At 41.4% G+C, this 14495-nt stretch overlaps 2 protein-coding genes across 5 annotated transcripts; one reads left to right on the forward strand and one right to left on the reverse strand.

The window, feature by feature from the left end:
- Positions 1 to 2234: 2234 nt before the first annotated feature.
- Positions 2235 to 7917, reverse strand: nsun6 (NOP2/Sun RNA methyltransferase 6). Of its 4 annotated transcripts, XM_070928180.1 has the most exons (12): positions 7897 to 7917; positions 7180 to 7263; positions 6659 to 6814; positions 6464 to 6558; positions 5909 to 6015; positions 5599 to 5752; positions 5405 to 5486; positions 5198 to 5317; positions 4410 to 4554; positions 4123 to 4268; positions 2729 to 2854; positions 2235 to 2644 (listed from the first exon to the last, which is right to left on the reverse strand). In XM_070928180.1, exons 1-12 carry the CDS (start codon positions 7915 to 7917, stop codon positions 2465 to 2467), a joined length of 1416 nt encoding a protein of 471 aa, XP_070784281.1. In that variant the 3' UTR covers positions 2235 to 2464. The 4 variants fall into 4 exon arrangements, with proteins under 4 accessions (XP_070784281.1, XP_070784282.1, XP_070784283.1 ...); XM_070928181.1 differs by lacking the exon at positions 7897 to 7917 and having other exon boundaries at positions 6440 to 6558; positions 7180 to 7257; XM_070928182.1 differs by lacking the exon at positions 7897 to 7917 and having other exon boundaries at positions 6464 to 6561; positions 7180 to 7257.
- Positions 7918 to 9246: 1329 nt separating this feature from the next.
- Positions 9247 to 14136, forward strand: arl8 (ADP-ribosylation factor-like 8). Its single transcript, XM_070927800.1, has 6 exons — positions 9247 to 9366; positions 11357 to 11417; positions 11509 to 11656; positions 13154 to 13237; positions 13427 to 13578; positions 14054 to 14136. The coding sequence occupies exons 1-6, from the start codon at positions 9321 to 9323 to the stop codon at positions 14100 to 14102; spliced, it is 540 nt and encodes a 179-aa protein (XP_070783901.1). The 5' UTR covers positions 9247 to 9320; the 3' UTR covers positions 14103 to 14136.
- Positions 14137 to 14495: the final 359 nt, after the last annotated feature.

The following is a 14495-nucleotide window of genomic DNA, read 5'->3' on the forward strand; positions in this document are numbered from 1 at the left end:
CCAGTATTAATGCAACACAGTTCAACAGCACCACAAACTTGGACTGCAGGACTGTTGTATTAGACCGCATCAGCTTCAGCTCGGTGTACCTAATAAACTGGTGAATGAGTCTCGATGAGAAGACGTCTGTTTCCAGTCTAAGCTACAGCTAGCAGCCGGTTAGCTTAGCAGCTTAGCTTAGACTGGAAACAGCTAGTCTGACTGTGTGTGAAGATAAAAGAAAATCCACCTACCAGCACATTTAAAGCTCACTAATTAACACTTTATACCTAATTTGTGTAGTCTGAAAATGACAAGTTGTGGTTTTTACGGAGGGCTTAACTTTAGCTAACCAACTGCTAATGCTAGCTGTAGCTTCATATTTAACAGAAAAGGGTATCAATCTTCTCATCTAACTCTCGGCAATAACGCTAGTCAGCGTGTTTCCCAAAATGTCAGACTGTAATTTTATGTTCATAAATTGCTTATTGCTTAGTTCCTTTTTTAAATTCTGCGTCCATGGTTTTAGACATTCGGTTTTATGCCTCGTCCGAGGTGCACCTTAGTCTTGCCTTACAAGACAAACGACTTCTACAGTAACTTCCTCTCTTACATGCAGTACTGTTCTCTTTGTATGGGTCCAGAAACATTTTATAACATTGAAACACCCTTTATTCTGCACTTTTACTGATTCACGTTGGTTTCAAGTGAAAGCGATTTGATATGGCATTTCAACTTCCTGTAGGTCTACTACCGAAACTCCATCAAGGTTCATCTTTTATTAAGTCTGACCCCTTTTCTAATGAATGTTGTTTAACTCCCACTTCATAGTATAAAGAATGTTCATTTTAGGATTATGTTCTTCACTAAAAAACAAAAAAAAACTCAAACAATTCAAAATGTTTACCAGGCAAAGATAATTGTTTTCTGTCTTTTGCCATTTGTTAACTCCCCTGACTCAGATCCATTTAACGCAGAGTGAAGGTGTTTGATAGTTTAACACCTGCCCAGTGTGCTCAATGACGTGCAAAAGTTGGATCAGCTCATATTTTCACAGATGTCATGTATTAATTCATGATACTGAAGATCTGAATTGAGCCCCTCTGTTTACAAAACCACTAAACCCTGTCCCTTCACTTTCTTTCTTTTTGCCTGACAATTGTAATTATAAAAACTACTCCATTTCTATGCTACATTGGTAGCATTACAGATTTTCTAACAGTGTACATGTGTATGTACATAATGCATAAATATAAAAGAATAAAGTTGGCAACAAAGGACTGGCGAGGGGGGAGAAGAATTTGATGTGTGCTTTGTCAGAAGACCCAGACAGAGGAGGGGAAGCTGCGTCTATAAATAGTCGTCTGAAACTCTGCTGAAAAATTGAGGTAGACTCACCGGCCTGCCTTCTTTAGTCGTCATGACAACATCGACATGAATGACAATACTGAGGGGATGCATCTAAAATAGGGTGCTGCTTCTGCACAGATTCCTCCAAAATAGACAAACAAGCAGCAGTTTGAATGTTGTTAAACAGAAAAAAAACCCTCAGTGCTGCAGTGAATAGAGCAGCCATTTTAATCAGCAGTGTAACTCTACATACAGTCAAATGCAGATGCAGAGAGGCAGGCGTTTCCAGACAGATGTGAATGTGGATGGACTGATAAGAGTTTAATGGTATTTCCCAGGAAGGAGGATTGAGCCGAGGTCATTGTGCAGGTCCTTAAAATGCTGCACGACAGGAGCCAGATGTTTGTGCACTGAAGGCACAAATCTATAAATTACATTCTGTGCAGACGTATAATTCAGTTTGCTCTGAATAAATTAGTGATGAGCGTTGTAATTTGCATTTAGACCAACGTTTCATCAGTGTAATCACATAGTGTGCAGCTGCTTAATATCAAACGGACATGAAGAGAGAAAAATCTTATTTTAAAGGAACTTTTATGATGAAATGAATGAATGTAATTTCCTTCAGACAGAACTACACTCAGCATCGTCTCTCTTACAGGCAGCAGAAGCTCTAATTAGAGGTCCCAGTTGTCTCCACCACTACTAAAAGACACTAAATTGTTAATACCTCTCATGACCTCTTTCCGCACGCTACTTCCTGATCTGAGCTCTGAGATGCAGCCAATCCGCTGTCACCATGGCAGCTGTGTCGTCACTGTTGTTATGGCGACGCTAGCACTGCTGCATTTGCCAATACTCATTCAGTCTCCATCTCCACGTGCCCTCCCTCTCCCTCTCTCTCTTCCTTGCACTCCCCTCTCTCCTGCCCTCGGTGTTTATAAAGCTTATCCCTATATGGCCCGCACTTTTAGAGAGCAGCTGTTAAGAGGCAGATGCTGTAAACAGCGCAGTGAGCGTCTTTGTCAACACTGCCCCGTCAAAGCACACAGAGTGTCGTAATATAAACACTATTGTTCCCGTCTGCAGCCTCGTGTGAGAGCTGACGGTGCTGTAGGAGAAAACATGCCCTCCGTCAGTTTTTCAGGAACTTTGCAATAAAAAAGCCAATGGTGTCCCCGTCGGCTCTGCAGGGGAGGGGGGCTGCCGTTCCCGTCTGGTCCCAGCTCAGCTCAGGACTGAATCTCTGGAGGAGGCGCAGCTGCTCAGGTGACAGGCCGGCTCCCAGCATGCCTTCTGTGCCGATGTGAGGCTCCTGGAAACAAGACCGTGATTTGGTGAGGTTTACTAACGTAGCCCTTCAGATTTGTGGCTGAAGTGTTTTGGGGATTTTTTTTACCTGAGGCTGAAGCGTGAGGCAGGGGAAGGTATCGAGGGCCCAGGCTACCTGCTCCTCGTTCTCAGCTAGAGTCACTGTGCAGGTGCTGTACACAAGAATCCCACCTTTCTTCAACAACCGCACTGCCTGCAATCACATAAAGCAAATACATTTTATTAAGGCGACTGTAATCTATACTTTTATAATAACTAACACAATGTGACAAAGAGAGATGAACCTACAGAGAATCTGCAGCTCCTCTTAGTTATGAGGAGCTTTATAGAGTTTCAGCTCATTGTTCAGCTGCTGGCTGCAACTTCACTGTTTTGCTTCACTCTCACTGCTCTCATTGCGTCGTTGTCGGCTGCAGCAGGAAGCTGTTTTAAGTGAAAAAGCTCTAAAAATCCTTTGTACGCTACCTGCTCAGCACCAAACAGCAGACAGACTCAGTTAGCAACTAGCTGGTGAACATAGTGGAGCATTTAGCAGCTAAAATGCCAGATGTTTCCCCAAAACAGAGTCAAAGGAGAGTGAATACTGGACATACATTCATCAGGTGGACTCCAAATGAATGGTAATGTTGCTCTGTAACTGCTGGATGTGTAAGTTCAACATACAACAACTTATTTGTGCTGCCCCCCAAGTGGCCAAAAAAATCTAATTGCAGGTTTAATTTATATATTTCCAAGTCTGTCCATATGTGTTGTATAAAAGCACTGACACATATCTTCCATGAAGGAGTCTTTCTTCAGCCTGATGATGCTATGAGGCTGAATAACCTTGAGGAAACGCTGATAGACACTGATGGAGTGCTCGATGTCACTGGGATAAATGATGTCCTCTGCATTGAGCTCTAATCTCCTCTAGTAATCCATCTGATAGCCATACTTAAAGCAAAAAATGCACTTTAAAATAGATTTCCACATTTGCTTTTGTCTTAGACTTCATTCGTGTACATTTGTATAAAAAGCAAGGAAAATACTATTGCTAAAGGTAGAAGTAGAAATACTCGCTGGAGCTGATTTTCTGATTCTAAAAAACAACAACAAACCTTTTCCAAAAACCACAGACACGTTTGTTTCCTTAAGAGCTGAAAGCTGTTCACTCGTTTTTTAAAACTCAACAAAGTATAAAACCATAATAAATTAAAGTTAGTTAAGTTATCACAGCATCAGTGGATTTGGTTTTAAAAAGTCACTCTGTGAGATTAAAGTAATGTTTCTATCAGACACAGCTTTAAGAAAAAACATGCGAGGAAAAACTTCCATAAACATCAGTTTGAGGTGTATTTTAAGTCAAACCACAGGGCAGTATAATAAATGGCCCATGCTGCCATCTACTGGTCAAAATGAGAAAAACAACAAACTGGTGGCAGCAAAAAGGATGTCAGTTGATCTGTGTGAGGTGAAACCTACAGCGTGGAACAACTTGCGCTGCAGCGGCTGGTAGGAACAGATCTCCTTGAGGCCCCAGGTGCAGCCCATGTTGGGTCTCTGTCCGAGTCCGCTACAGGGAGCGTCCAGCAGAACCCGGTCGAAACTCTCAGGAGGGAAGGGAGGTCCTGGAATCAGAATCAGAATCAGAAATACTTTATTGATCCCCGGGGGGAAATTGTACAATATGTTCATAAACATGAGCGCTTCATATAAACGGAGTCCTGCTGTTATTCACTGACAAATATTAATGTGTCATCACTCTGTACCTTCAGCTTCCTGTGTCGGGTCACTGCTCACAGCTTTAGTGCTGTTGAAGCAAAACGCTTTGATGGAGAGCAAACGCAACATTTGTGCATTTTGACGAATTCGATCGATCTTATTTCGGATCCTGTCCAAGGCTACAACCTCGCCCTGCGAGAGACGGAGAGAGACAGAAATTCATTAACAAGGCACGAAAACCATCAGTTATACAGTATTCAGAGTAAGTACTAACAATGTAAAAATACGTGATTACAAATTTAAGATAATTAACACTGATGCATTAATGTGTGAGCAGCATTACATTTTTAACCTGCTCACGTCTTTACAGAAAAGTCCACTCATGCTAGCATCAATAAACGATTGTTTTCTAGATCAGTGGTCCCTAAACGTTGTGGCTTGTGTCCCAGTAAAACGAAACAGTCTAATTATGTTTATTTCTTAAATAGTTTCATTTGAATAACTTTTAGAAGCCCGAAAGGGTAAAACTATCCGGTACTTTACAAGAAAAAATGAATAATTGGAGAGAAGTTGTGTAGAACAAATGTTTTTTGATTCTCTACTATCCCGTTTATCGTCTTATTACCCCTCAGATTTATCTTGCAACACCTTTGAGGGGTCCCAACCCCTATTTTGGGAACCACTGCTGTGGATCATGCTGTATATTAGATGTGTGTTTTGCAGACTGGATTCTCAGAATGTGCGGTCTGGAAGGAAACCTTGAAACCCTGAATATTAACTCTGATCCCTTGAGCAGCTGACTGAGCTGTTTTTATTAACTCTGCAGGACTTGTACCTGGTCCCCCATGAGCGCAGCAATGTGGCAGGTCTTCCCTCCAGGGGCAGCACACATATCCAAGATCCGTTCTCCAGGACGAGGCCCGAGCACGTGTCCCACCACTACAGAGGGAAGGTTCTGCACAACATGAAACCACTTTAGTTTTCCACAACAACGAAAGAGTACACATAAATACTGTATTTTATGTTCTCATAGAATAAATACCTGAAGGAATGCCAGGCTGGGTAGGACACCATCGAAGGAAGGACTCTGGTAAAGTGGCTCCACCATCCGAACACCTATTCCTCTACGATAACAAGACCACAGTGACTGAATCGTGATCCTTTTTGAGTTTTAAACCACACAATCACCATGATCGAGTCATATTAATAAAAAAAACACCAACACAGTCTCCTCACTTGGCAGGTTCATCTGTGCAGAAGATGCTGGAGCGGTCCACTTCAGCAACTCCATTTCCCACAAACACTCTCTTTCCCTGGAAGCTGGTGGCTCCTCGGGTGCACTTACCCTCCAAGTCAGAGAAGACGGACACCACATCTCCAGCCTTCATGTCTAAAGAAGAAAGAAATGTTAGATAACCAAAACCAAAAAAATAAAAGCACTATGAAGTCGATTGATAACCTTAAAAATAAAGCTTTGAGTTCAACACATGACGCTTCTAAACTTCCACTCCCAAAAAAAAAACAATTTTAATTTACTTAGTCTTACACTTGGGGCTGGCGACGATCCCCGGGACGAAGACGTGAGCCCCTCTCAGTACAGCACTGCCACACTGAGCACCGACCACCACCTCTGAGCTGAGCTGCTTCACAGGTCTGACAATACAAGAGAAAGGGAAGTCATACAACTTTAAATCAGACTGTGGCAGAGTACGACAAGTCTGGATACTGGAGATACAGCATATCTTGGCATGCACGGACAATTATTCACAACGTTTTTTAAGCTTTTCCTTTGTTTGAGTGTTTGTCAGCAGGTGTATCAGGTTGTGTTTCTGTATATACTACTAAAAATAGGATGCAAACACCCCCCAAAACGGGACAGAGCAAGCGATCTGTTTTGTGCTGTTACTGTATTTTGAATGCACACCTAAAATAAAGTGGAAGTGGAATTGGTGAATGAATGAGTTTTTTCCACCATCATGTGGGTTTGGCCTCAGAAAACACTCGCCCAGTGGTCGGACTGATACTGCAATTAAAGGCTAAGTGTGTACTCCATAGAGCAGATTCAGATTCATCTCACGTCGTTCCAGCATTCCTCACATACCTTGGGCCATCGACAGGAAGGAGCAGCACATCTGGAATTTGCGGGTGAAGAAGAATCTGAGCGGAGACCTCCCCTTTTGATGAGTTGAGCATCTGCTGCTTCCACAACAATAACAACATACCGGATGTCAAGGACTCGACTGACACGGCAGCAGCAAAATCTCAAAGCATATTAATTCCCTGAACAAAGACTCACCTTGTTCAGCTCTTCTCCTAACTTGAGCCTGATCTCCTCCAGCGGAGCTAAATGAGTGCTGGCCCGAACACAAGTATAGGAAGGAGGGTGAGACAGGCATGAGAGCAGCTTCTGGAAACGACACTCTGCCTCCTGATGGCTGACTGCAGCCAACACCTGAACGCAACAGAGGCAAGAAAGAAAGTAAATTATGAAAAAAAACATCAGGAGGTTGATTGATTTATAATCAGTTAATAGTATTTTTTTCACTTATATAAAGTGTAGCAAATACCCCTAAAAACAGACAATAAAAAAGCATTTAGATAACTGTCTCAAAGGTTTCTTAAGGAGGATTTTTCTGGGGGAGTGTGTTCTCATGATATTAGTATATCTAAAATCTCAGCTACACCGAGAAGGTTGCAACATTATCCCGTGTTATCTTTTCCACTGAAAGAGAAAAAGGCTTTTCTTTTCATGAGGTATATTTATGATTCTCCAGAAGAGAGCTGAATTGCTTCCAAGTGACGCAGATAAATTCCTACCTCCTTGTTTAAGAAGACACTCTTGAGAAAATCAGTCACTTCAGGCTTCAGAGAAATCCTTGGAAGAATAGACATGTCTTCAATCTGTTCAAAGAAAAGTATCCGATCAATGAGCAAATAAATCATGATTGATGAGCTGCAGCAGGAGAGTGTTAGACGGATCTGAGATGTGGTTACAGTCTGGAAGCCTCTGATGTTGATTGGATAAGGTGGAAAGCCCATCAGTGGTTAAGGCTCGCTTACATTGTCGCAGATAATCAAATAAGAACAACACTTCTTTGCAGTGATTAGTGTGGTTTATTCCTGCAGTATAGAGGCTGATATAATAAATAATAATCATCATTTTAAACTCAAGTTGAAACTGTTTTAAAGGGGGAACAGTCAAGTAGTCATGGTGCTTGTTGTTGAGTTTGATGGTAATTTTATTGTATTATTGTATTGTCTTGTTTTGTATGTAGTTTCTTGTTGAGTTTTGTGTATTTTGTGTGTGTTTACAAATTATGCATGTCCCTATACAAATAAACAGTAAATAATTTATACATAATAGTGTAATAAAATATAAACAATTAAGATTAGAGAGCAATGTAACAGATGCAATTAAAAACAAATGCAGTAAAGGCAGAGAATAAAACGGCACTATCTGAATAAAATATAACAAATGTGAGATATAAATAGTTCCTCCTCCCAACATTAAATCATATCTTGTAATAGACCTACTTTACGTCCAACACGGGTCATATTTATAATCTGAACACGTGTAGTGAGTTCTATTCAACACATCTGCTTCTTACACTCATAATTAATGAGTGGTCACTTCAATTAACAGTCTATTTTAAGTGTGATAGCGATGTAAAGGTTATTTTAAGAGACTTCAGTTACTCACGTTCTGTGCCTGTGCATGCCCGGGCTGCTACTTCCGCGTACGTCACCAGCTTGGTCACATGACACCAGTTGAATTCATAAATCGAAGTAATGCAGCCTGTTGATCGCCCACAGCCGTGTGACGTGTGTGTGTTTTACATAGATAGACAAGGTGCAAATGTAACGTAGCTTTCAGGTCACGTTGAACGCGTCCTACAAAGAAAATACAACTTTAAACACATACATAATTACATATAATGCTATAGGTTTAAGTCCCCTATTTAGCATTTAACAAACATGTAACAAATGGTTTATTGTGAGTAGCTGTCATTTTAACTGCTTATTAAAAATGAAGACATTTTATATTATTACAATTGTGTTTTACTATATTGCCGTTCATTATATGTTTATACACGAGCCTCCACTTATGGGTGCAGACAGGAGGAGTTATGGGTGATGACAAATACATTAATAAACACGTTTATCTGTTTACTACTACATTATAATGTCTTATAAACCATTTATTACATGTCTATAAAATGTTTATAAATGCTAATTGTGGGGAGTGGGAATTTCCAGTACTGTGCATTAAAAATAAGTAAATAAAGGTAAAATATCAAAGATTACTTTCTACTAAGTGAGATTCAATACGCAATTTAGAATAGCTTTATAATAACTATTATACATTATTGGAAAGACACAAAATGAATACTCTATATATACAATCACCGTTTATATGTGTATGTGGTGTATATTGACACATGCTCCATTTTCAAAAGCCTCGTCTCACTCTTTAAAAGCGTGTTCTTGAAAGCTCTCAAAAAACGGCCACCGATTGGAACGCCCCAACGTCATCACGTAACCGGAAGATAAGTGAATAGTTGGGGTTGCCTTTTTCACCGAACCACCGCCAGCGGCTAACGGGCAGAAGAAGCCGTGCGAGCAGAGTCAACACGGTGCCGCACTTCTCCTGTGTTTATACGATTTGTGGGGGCTTTAACGACACCTGAGAAGCTCGGTAACAAGTCACCACATCTGTGTTACCTTCCACCATTTTATCCTCGCGTTAGCTACGTTTTTACATGTAGACAGGGCGCATGGAGTCCGCGTTGAAAAGGTCGGTGAGGTGTTTTGCGGACAAGAGATCATCCAGCTAATGTTAGCTAGCCGCAGCCAGCCACGGATTGAACGCTGTGGACTTGAGAGTGGAGAAGCTCGGTGCTGCTGCCCTCTCTACTGACTGAAAGACGGACGGACGGACATTGGTGTTAACCTGAACAATGGGCCTCATATTCGCCAAACTGTGGAGCTTCTTCTGTAACCAAGGTGGGTGTCGGTGAAATTGTTACGGCTCACTAACCTCCCGCTAGCTACTCAACCGAGGATAATGTGAACTGTTAGCCCGTTAGCATAAAGTGAGCATCGAGACCCATAATAACAGATGGGGAGGAATCATCTCGCTACACATCTCAGTGACTTCAGGATTGAGCTGCCTTTGTTTAACTTGCAAGACAACCATTTAAACTACAGTTCCACGTCTTCATCAACCACTTTCATAATTAATCCGAGTTTGTCAACCAACATGATTGCCTTAAGTCACAGTAAGCCTTAAACAGCGTATTCATCAAGTTGTCAATCAGCTTTACTTAACTTTCCAGGACACATCACATTACATAACTTTCCCCTGACTTTCCAGAAAGCTGTTTAATGTAAATATTCTCATCCAGATTCATTTTTTCTAATCTGAAAGTGAAAAACAAAGGAACAACAAAATAAACTATGGAGAGGGGAAAAAAGTGAAAAGGACAACAAAGAGCCTAGATAGTCCCACCCTTTCACCATAACCCTTCACTCATGTCTGTGATACTGTTTATCTTACTTTATTACTGGGGGTTTTCAAGCATTTTGAATCTTCCCTAATTTGAGTATTCTCCTACATTTCACTGGCTGTTATCTTCCAGTATGTGATTAATAAAGGACCCGGTTCTATTGTAAGCTAAGCAGACTGAAATGTATATATTCTGCTCTATATTCATTTGATAGCGAATTTATTTGAATCCTTCTTGTCTTAATCTTCTTTTGCCTGTGTAGCATTGTTGCCTGGCCCCGACTCTTACTTTCATTCCCCAATTCTGGATTACACACAGTTCCCAGTGTCAAATTTCACTCACATTTAAGAGATTAGAGGCGAGGTCTGTGTGGAATTGTTAGCCACAGAGTTGTAGCTAATTACATGTAATCAACACAGTGTGATTAGATTACCTGAGTCTGAACTGGCACTGGCAATTGTGTGATTGCACTTTAAATGTGTTGGAATGTCATTTTTACTGCTTTATTCTATTCTGAAGCATTTTGCTGCAGTGTGTGCAACAGAAAAACAAGCTCTTAAGCCTGAGGTGCAGCGTTTTGCTGTACTTTAAAAGGGTGCTCCATTCTGTGGTAAAAGACCAACACATCAAAGTCAAAGATACTTTCTTGTAGCTGGTGTAAATGAGCATTTTCCCCCTTGTAATATTACTAATATGTTACCTTTTTATAAACCTGAAATCTAAAGAAACACATTACTGTTTTAGAGGTGTTCTGCTTAGATAATTATTATTAGGTAACATACTGGAACAAATCATTGATTGGTAATATTAACGTCTGGTTTGATCTCAGTAACATAACACATTTCAAAGGAATCGTGGAAACGTGGGTTAGATGTGCTGGAGTAACACACTTTCTTCTGTGCAATAGATTATTTTACTGTGTTTGAAATTCAGATTTCTTCATGGTAATGGCAACAGTCACTTTAGCTGTCCTGTCAGGTTCTTCACAGGAGAAGCTTCTCTTTTAGGAAGCAATAAACATGCGACATCCTCCAACACCAAGTATGGTTCACGGAGACTGTCAGAGCTGCGAGCCCTCTGACCAGACTTCCTTCCTCCTCGGCAGCCAGAGGCCTCAGGAGGGCGGAAAAGTCAAAACACTAAAGTGGGATATTTTGGCACGTCCGTGTCAGCTCTGATTCTGCATTCAGTCTGTTATGTTTGTCAGCCGTCAAAGCCTTTACTGTTGCAAATGGTGCTAGCTGGTTTTCATGAATGTAACCGTAGTTAAAAATGAGGTCAGGAAGTTTTGAGGAAGGAAATAAGCTCTGCCTTTATGATTTTGAATGGACAGGAATGCATTGTATAGACTGGAAACACATATACATTATGACAAACTCATTGCCCCTTATTGTTCTTACAGTGAAGAGAGTATTTTCTTTAACATTGTCCTCTTGATGATTGATTTTCTGCACATTCTCACACAGTATACTGCATTTGTTTTGCAGAGCACAAGGTGATAATCGTTGGACTAGACAATGCAGGGAAAACCACCATCCTCTACCAGTTGTAAGTAGTTTTATTTTCAGATTTACAACTGGAGGTTATCCTTCTTTGTCCGAACTTGCACAAACTCACTTTCTGCTTCTGTTTAATCAAGTCTGATGAATGAGGTGGTCCACACGTCACCCACTATCGGAAGCAATGTGGAAGAAATAGTGGTGAAGAACACTCACTTTCTGATGTGGGATATAGGAGGGCAGGAGTCTCTCAGGTCCTCCTGGAACACCTACTACTCCAATACAGAGGTGAGAAATGCAAGCAACACCACTGGAGCACATTTTGTACCACTTTTGAGGGATTGTCCAGCAGTGGGTTTTCTTCCTGAGTGTGGCAGCTGGTGTGTTTGTTCAGAGCACAGACGGCAGCAGGGGCCGCCCAAGTCAGAGGTCACCTTTTCACAAAGGGGCCCGTCTGAAAAGCAAAGCGAGGGTCAGCCTCCGCAGTATTTCGGAGAAAGGAGAGGGAGAAGAAGAACAGGGAGAGTCGTGGCAGAGGCAGATGTGTGGGAGATCTTAAAGAGAGCTCTCTAACATCTGCCAGACACTTTGACTGTAGCTTCACAGGCGACATACTTTACTCAGTCGTACCCCTTTCACACACAAACCCCGGGTTTAACCATGACCATTCATACCACACAACAGGTCAGAAAGTACAGGACCACATCCATTTACACATGACCTGACTCCTCAACTCTTGTTCTTGTATACGTCTGCGAAAGAGCACTGTTGTGTTTTTTGATAATTGCTGTTTATATCACTTTTAATGCTTCTCAATTATGATCTGTGTTTCTATGTCATAGTAAACTGAATGTCTTTACTATTTTCTAGAGCTGCAATGATTAGTCAATTGACAGACAACTAATTAGCAACTATTTGGCTAATGGATTCATAATTTTAGACTTAAGCAAAAATGTGGGGATTTGATGCTGATCTTTGGCATATGTGACAGTACACTGTTCCGACAAAAAAAACTAATTAAAAACGTCACCCTGATACATTTTCCACAATTAAAAAAAATAAAAAAATAAATGTATAGACTAAATGATCAATCTATTTAATTGAGAAAATTCTTAGTTGCAGCTCTACTGTTTACTGACAGCTCAGTTCATAGATCAAGAAAAGAATGGGCAGACTAATCAGCAATGAAAGTGGTGTTAAAAGTTGTCTCTTTGGTGCGTTTTTACACTTGAAATTTGACATGTCAGATTTCTTTTGCTTGATCATTTATAAAAAGTTAATGTAACATATTGCAGTAGTGTACATTAGTATATTCAGCCTATGGATGCAGTTAAGAAGCTCAGAGGAGGCTGGAAGTCCTGAATATCTATTAAAGAGTTGCTAAGAGCCCTCCAGTTTACTATAGGAACCACATACCGTAGTAACCCCACAGTTACTATAGGAACTTCACCCTTTCATTGAAGCAGTGTCAGACTCATGTCGATCCCTGGCTGTGATCTGGGTCACAGTCATGTTGGATAACGCGTGTTGTTGAAGCCTTTTCCTGGGTCGTTGCTTTGGTTTGAATGGTGTCTCTCGCATCTCACCAACATTAACACGCCTTTAGTCTTTTGTCATACAGGGTCACTCTCTCATTCACAGAGAGGTTATTAGCATAGCAGTCACCAGCACCCATTGTGGTGCTCTTGGCCCGGAAATGCCCTCCCCCTGTGTTGCATTATATTGCTGTAAATGTCTTTTTGAAAAGAGGTCACTGTAGTGTGATTTTTGCCTCCTTCTCTGCAGTTCATCATCCTGGTGGTGGACAGCACAGACAGAGAGAGGCTGGCCATCTCTAAAGAGGAGCTCTACAGGATGTTGGCTCATGAGGTAACATCTTAGCACATTTTTGTATGGCCATAAGGAAATAGACTACACAGAACTGACTCTGTTTTTATAATGGACATTGATTTTTCCAACAAAGTTAGCCCTTTCCACCATACTACATTGTTTAGAACTTGTGGTTCAAAATGCGTTCAAAAGTCATGGTTTCATTGTTCTCCCTCGTTCTCCCCTCAGGACCTGCGGAAAGCAGCTGTGTTGATATTTGCCAATAAGCAGGATATGAAGGACTGTATGTCTGCGGCGGAGATCTCCAAATACCTCACCCTGAGCTCCATCAAAGACCACCCCTGGCACATACAGTCCTGCTGTGCACTTACAGGAGAGGGGTAAGAGATGCATGTTGATGCTTTGCACACTGTGACATGGTTAGCAGCATTGAATTCATTCAAGGATCAGACACCGATGAAACTCCATCGAGATCCACACCAGACAGACCTGGAGTTATTATCAGTATAAAGATGGGATAAGAAGAGAGGAGACTGATTGATTGATGGATACGACACTGTTCACTAGAAAGACATAATCACAAGTATCTTCAAACCAGTCTTGAAGGGCTGCTGTGAGTTCTGCAAACCACCAGATGTCACTGTGCGTGCTGAGTTTAAAGCCCTGAAGCCTCACGTCTTTTCTCAGCTCAAACAGGAAGTCTCAAAGCTTCATAAAGCTTCATCTGGCAATAACTAAGATATTGTTAATATTTCTTGCATTATTAGACAATGGAAAATTGTCCTTTTAAAATATGATGTCTGTCTAAAGTATGTAAATTTTTTCGCCACTGACACGTGTTCATTGCTTCTCCAGTTTATGCCAAGGCCTTGAGTGGATGACCTCAAGGGCCGGACTCAGATAGCCCCTCCCTCAGCCGTCGATGGCCTGACTACCTGCACCACCCACTTGGTGGCACAACGGCTCGTCCTTACTGGCCTATTGTTAACTTTTTATTTTTTTAATGATGAATTTTAATGGACTTTGACCTCTGGAGGCGGCACAGGACGGGAGCACCTCCACGGCTCAGATGTTACAGTGGAGCTGCTGGTGTTTCTCCCAGTTGGCGGAAACAAGACCAGAACCAATGAACTGACCTGGTTGTGGAGCGAGAAGTTGCTTTTAAACTAAAGGAGGAGGAGAAAATGATATCAGCAGGACTCAAGTTAAGAGTACATCCAAGTGCAGAGCAGGGCTGCACTGGACACTCGTCATTTACATATCATGTCACAGCATATCATATCAAGGGTATGCCACA

The sequence above is a fragment of the Enoplosus armatus genome, chromosome 21 (genome assembly GCF_043641665.1).
Source record: "Enoplosus armatus isolate fEnoArm2 chromosome 21, fEnoArm2.hap1, whole genome shotgun sequence".
Classification (NCBI taxonomy): Eukaryota; Metazoa; Chordata; class Actinopteri; order Centrarchiformes; family Enoplosidae; genus Enoplosus; species Enoplosus armatus.

Excerpts from the sequence above, each read along its gene's own strand:
- nsun6 (XM_070928180.1), bottom strand. The coding sequence starts at position 7,917 with ATGACCCGTGTTGGACGTAAA. Across the intron at positions 4,555-5,197 it reads CTGCGCTCATGGGGGACCAG|GGCGAGGTTGTAGCCTTGGA; the intron begins GTACAAGTCCTG and ends CGTCTCTCGCAG. Across the intron at positions 2,855-4,122 it reads AGCGCAAGTTGTTCCACGCT|GCAGTGCGGTTGTTGAAGAA; the intron begins GTAGGTTTCACC and ends ATGTGATTGCAG.
- arl8 (XM_070927800.1), top strand. The coding sequence starts at position 9,321 with ATGGGCCTCATATTCGCCAAACTGTGGAGCTTCTTCTGTAACCAAG. Across the intron at positions 11,657-13,153 it reads CCTACTACTCCAATACAGAG|TTCATCATCCTGGTGGTGGA; the intron begins GTGAGAAATGCA and ends CCTTCTCTGCAG. Across the intron at positions 13,238-13,426 it reads ACAGGATGTTGGCTCATGAG|GACCTGCGGAAAGCAGCTGT; the intron begins GTAACATCTTAG and ends TTCTCCCCTCAG.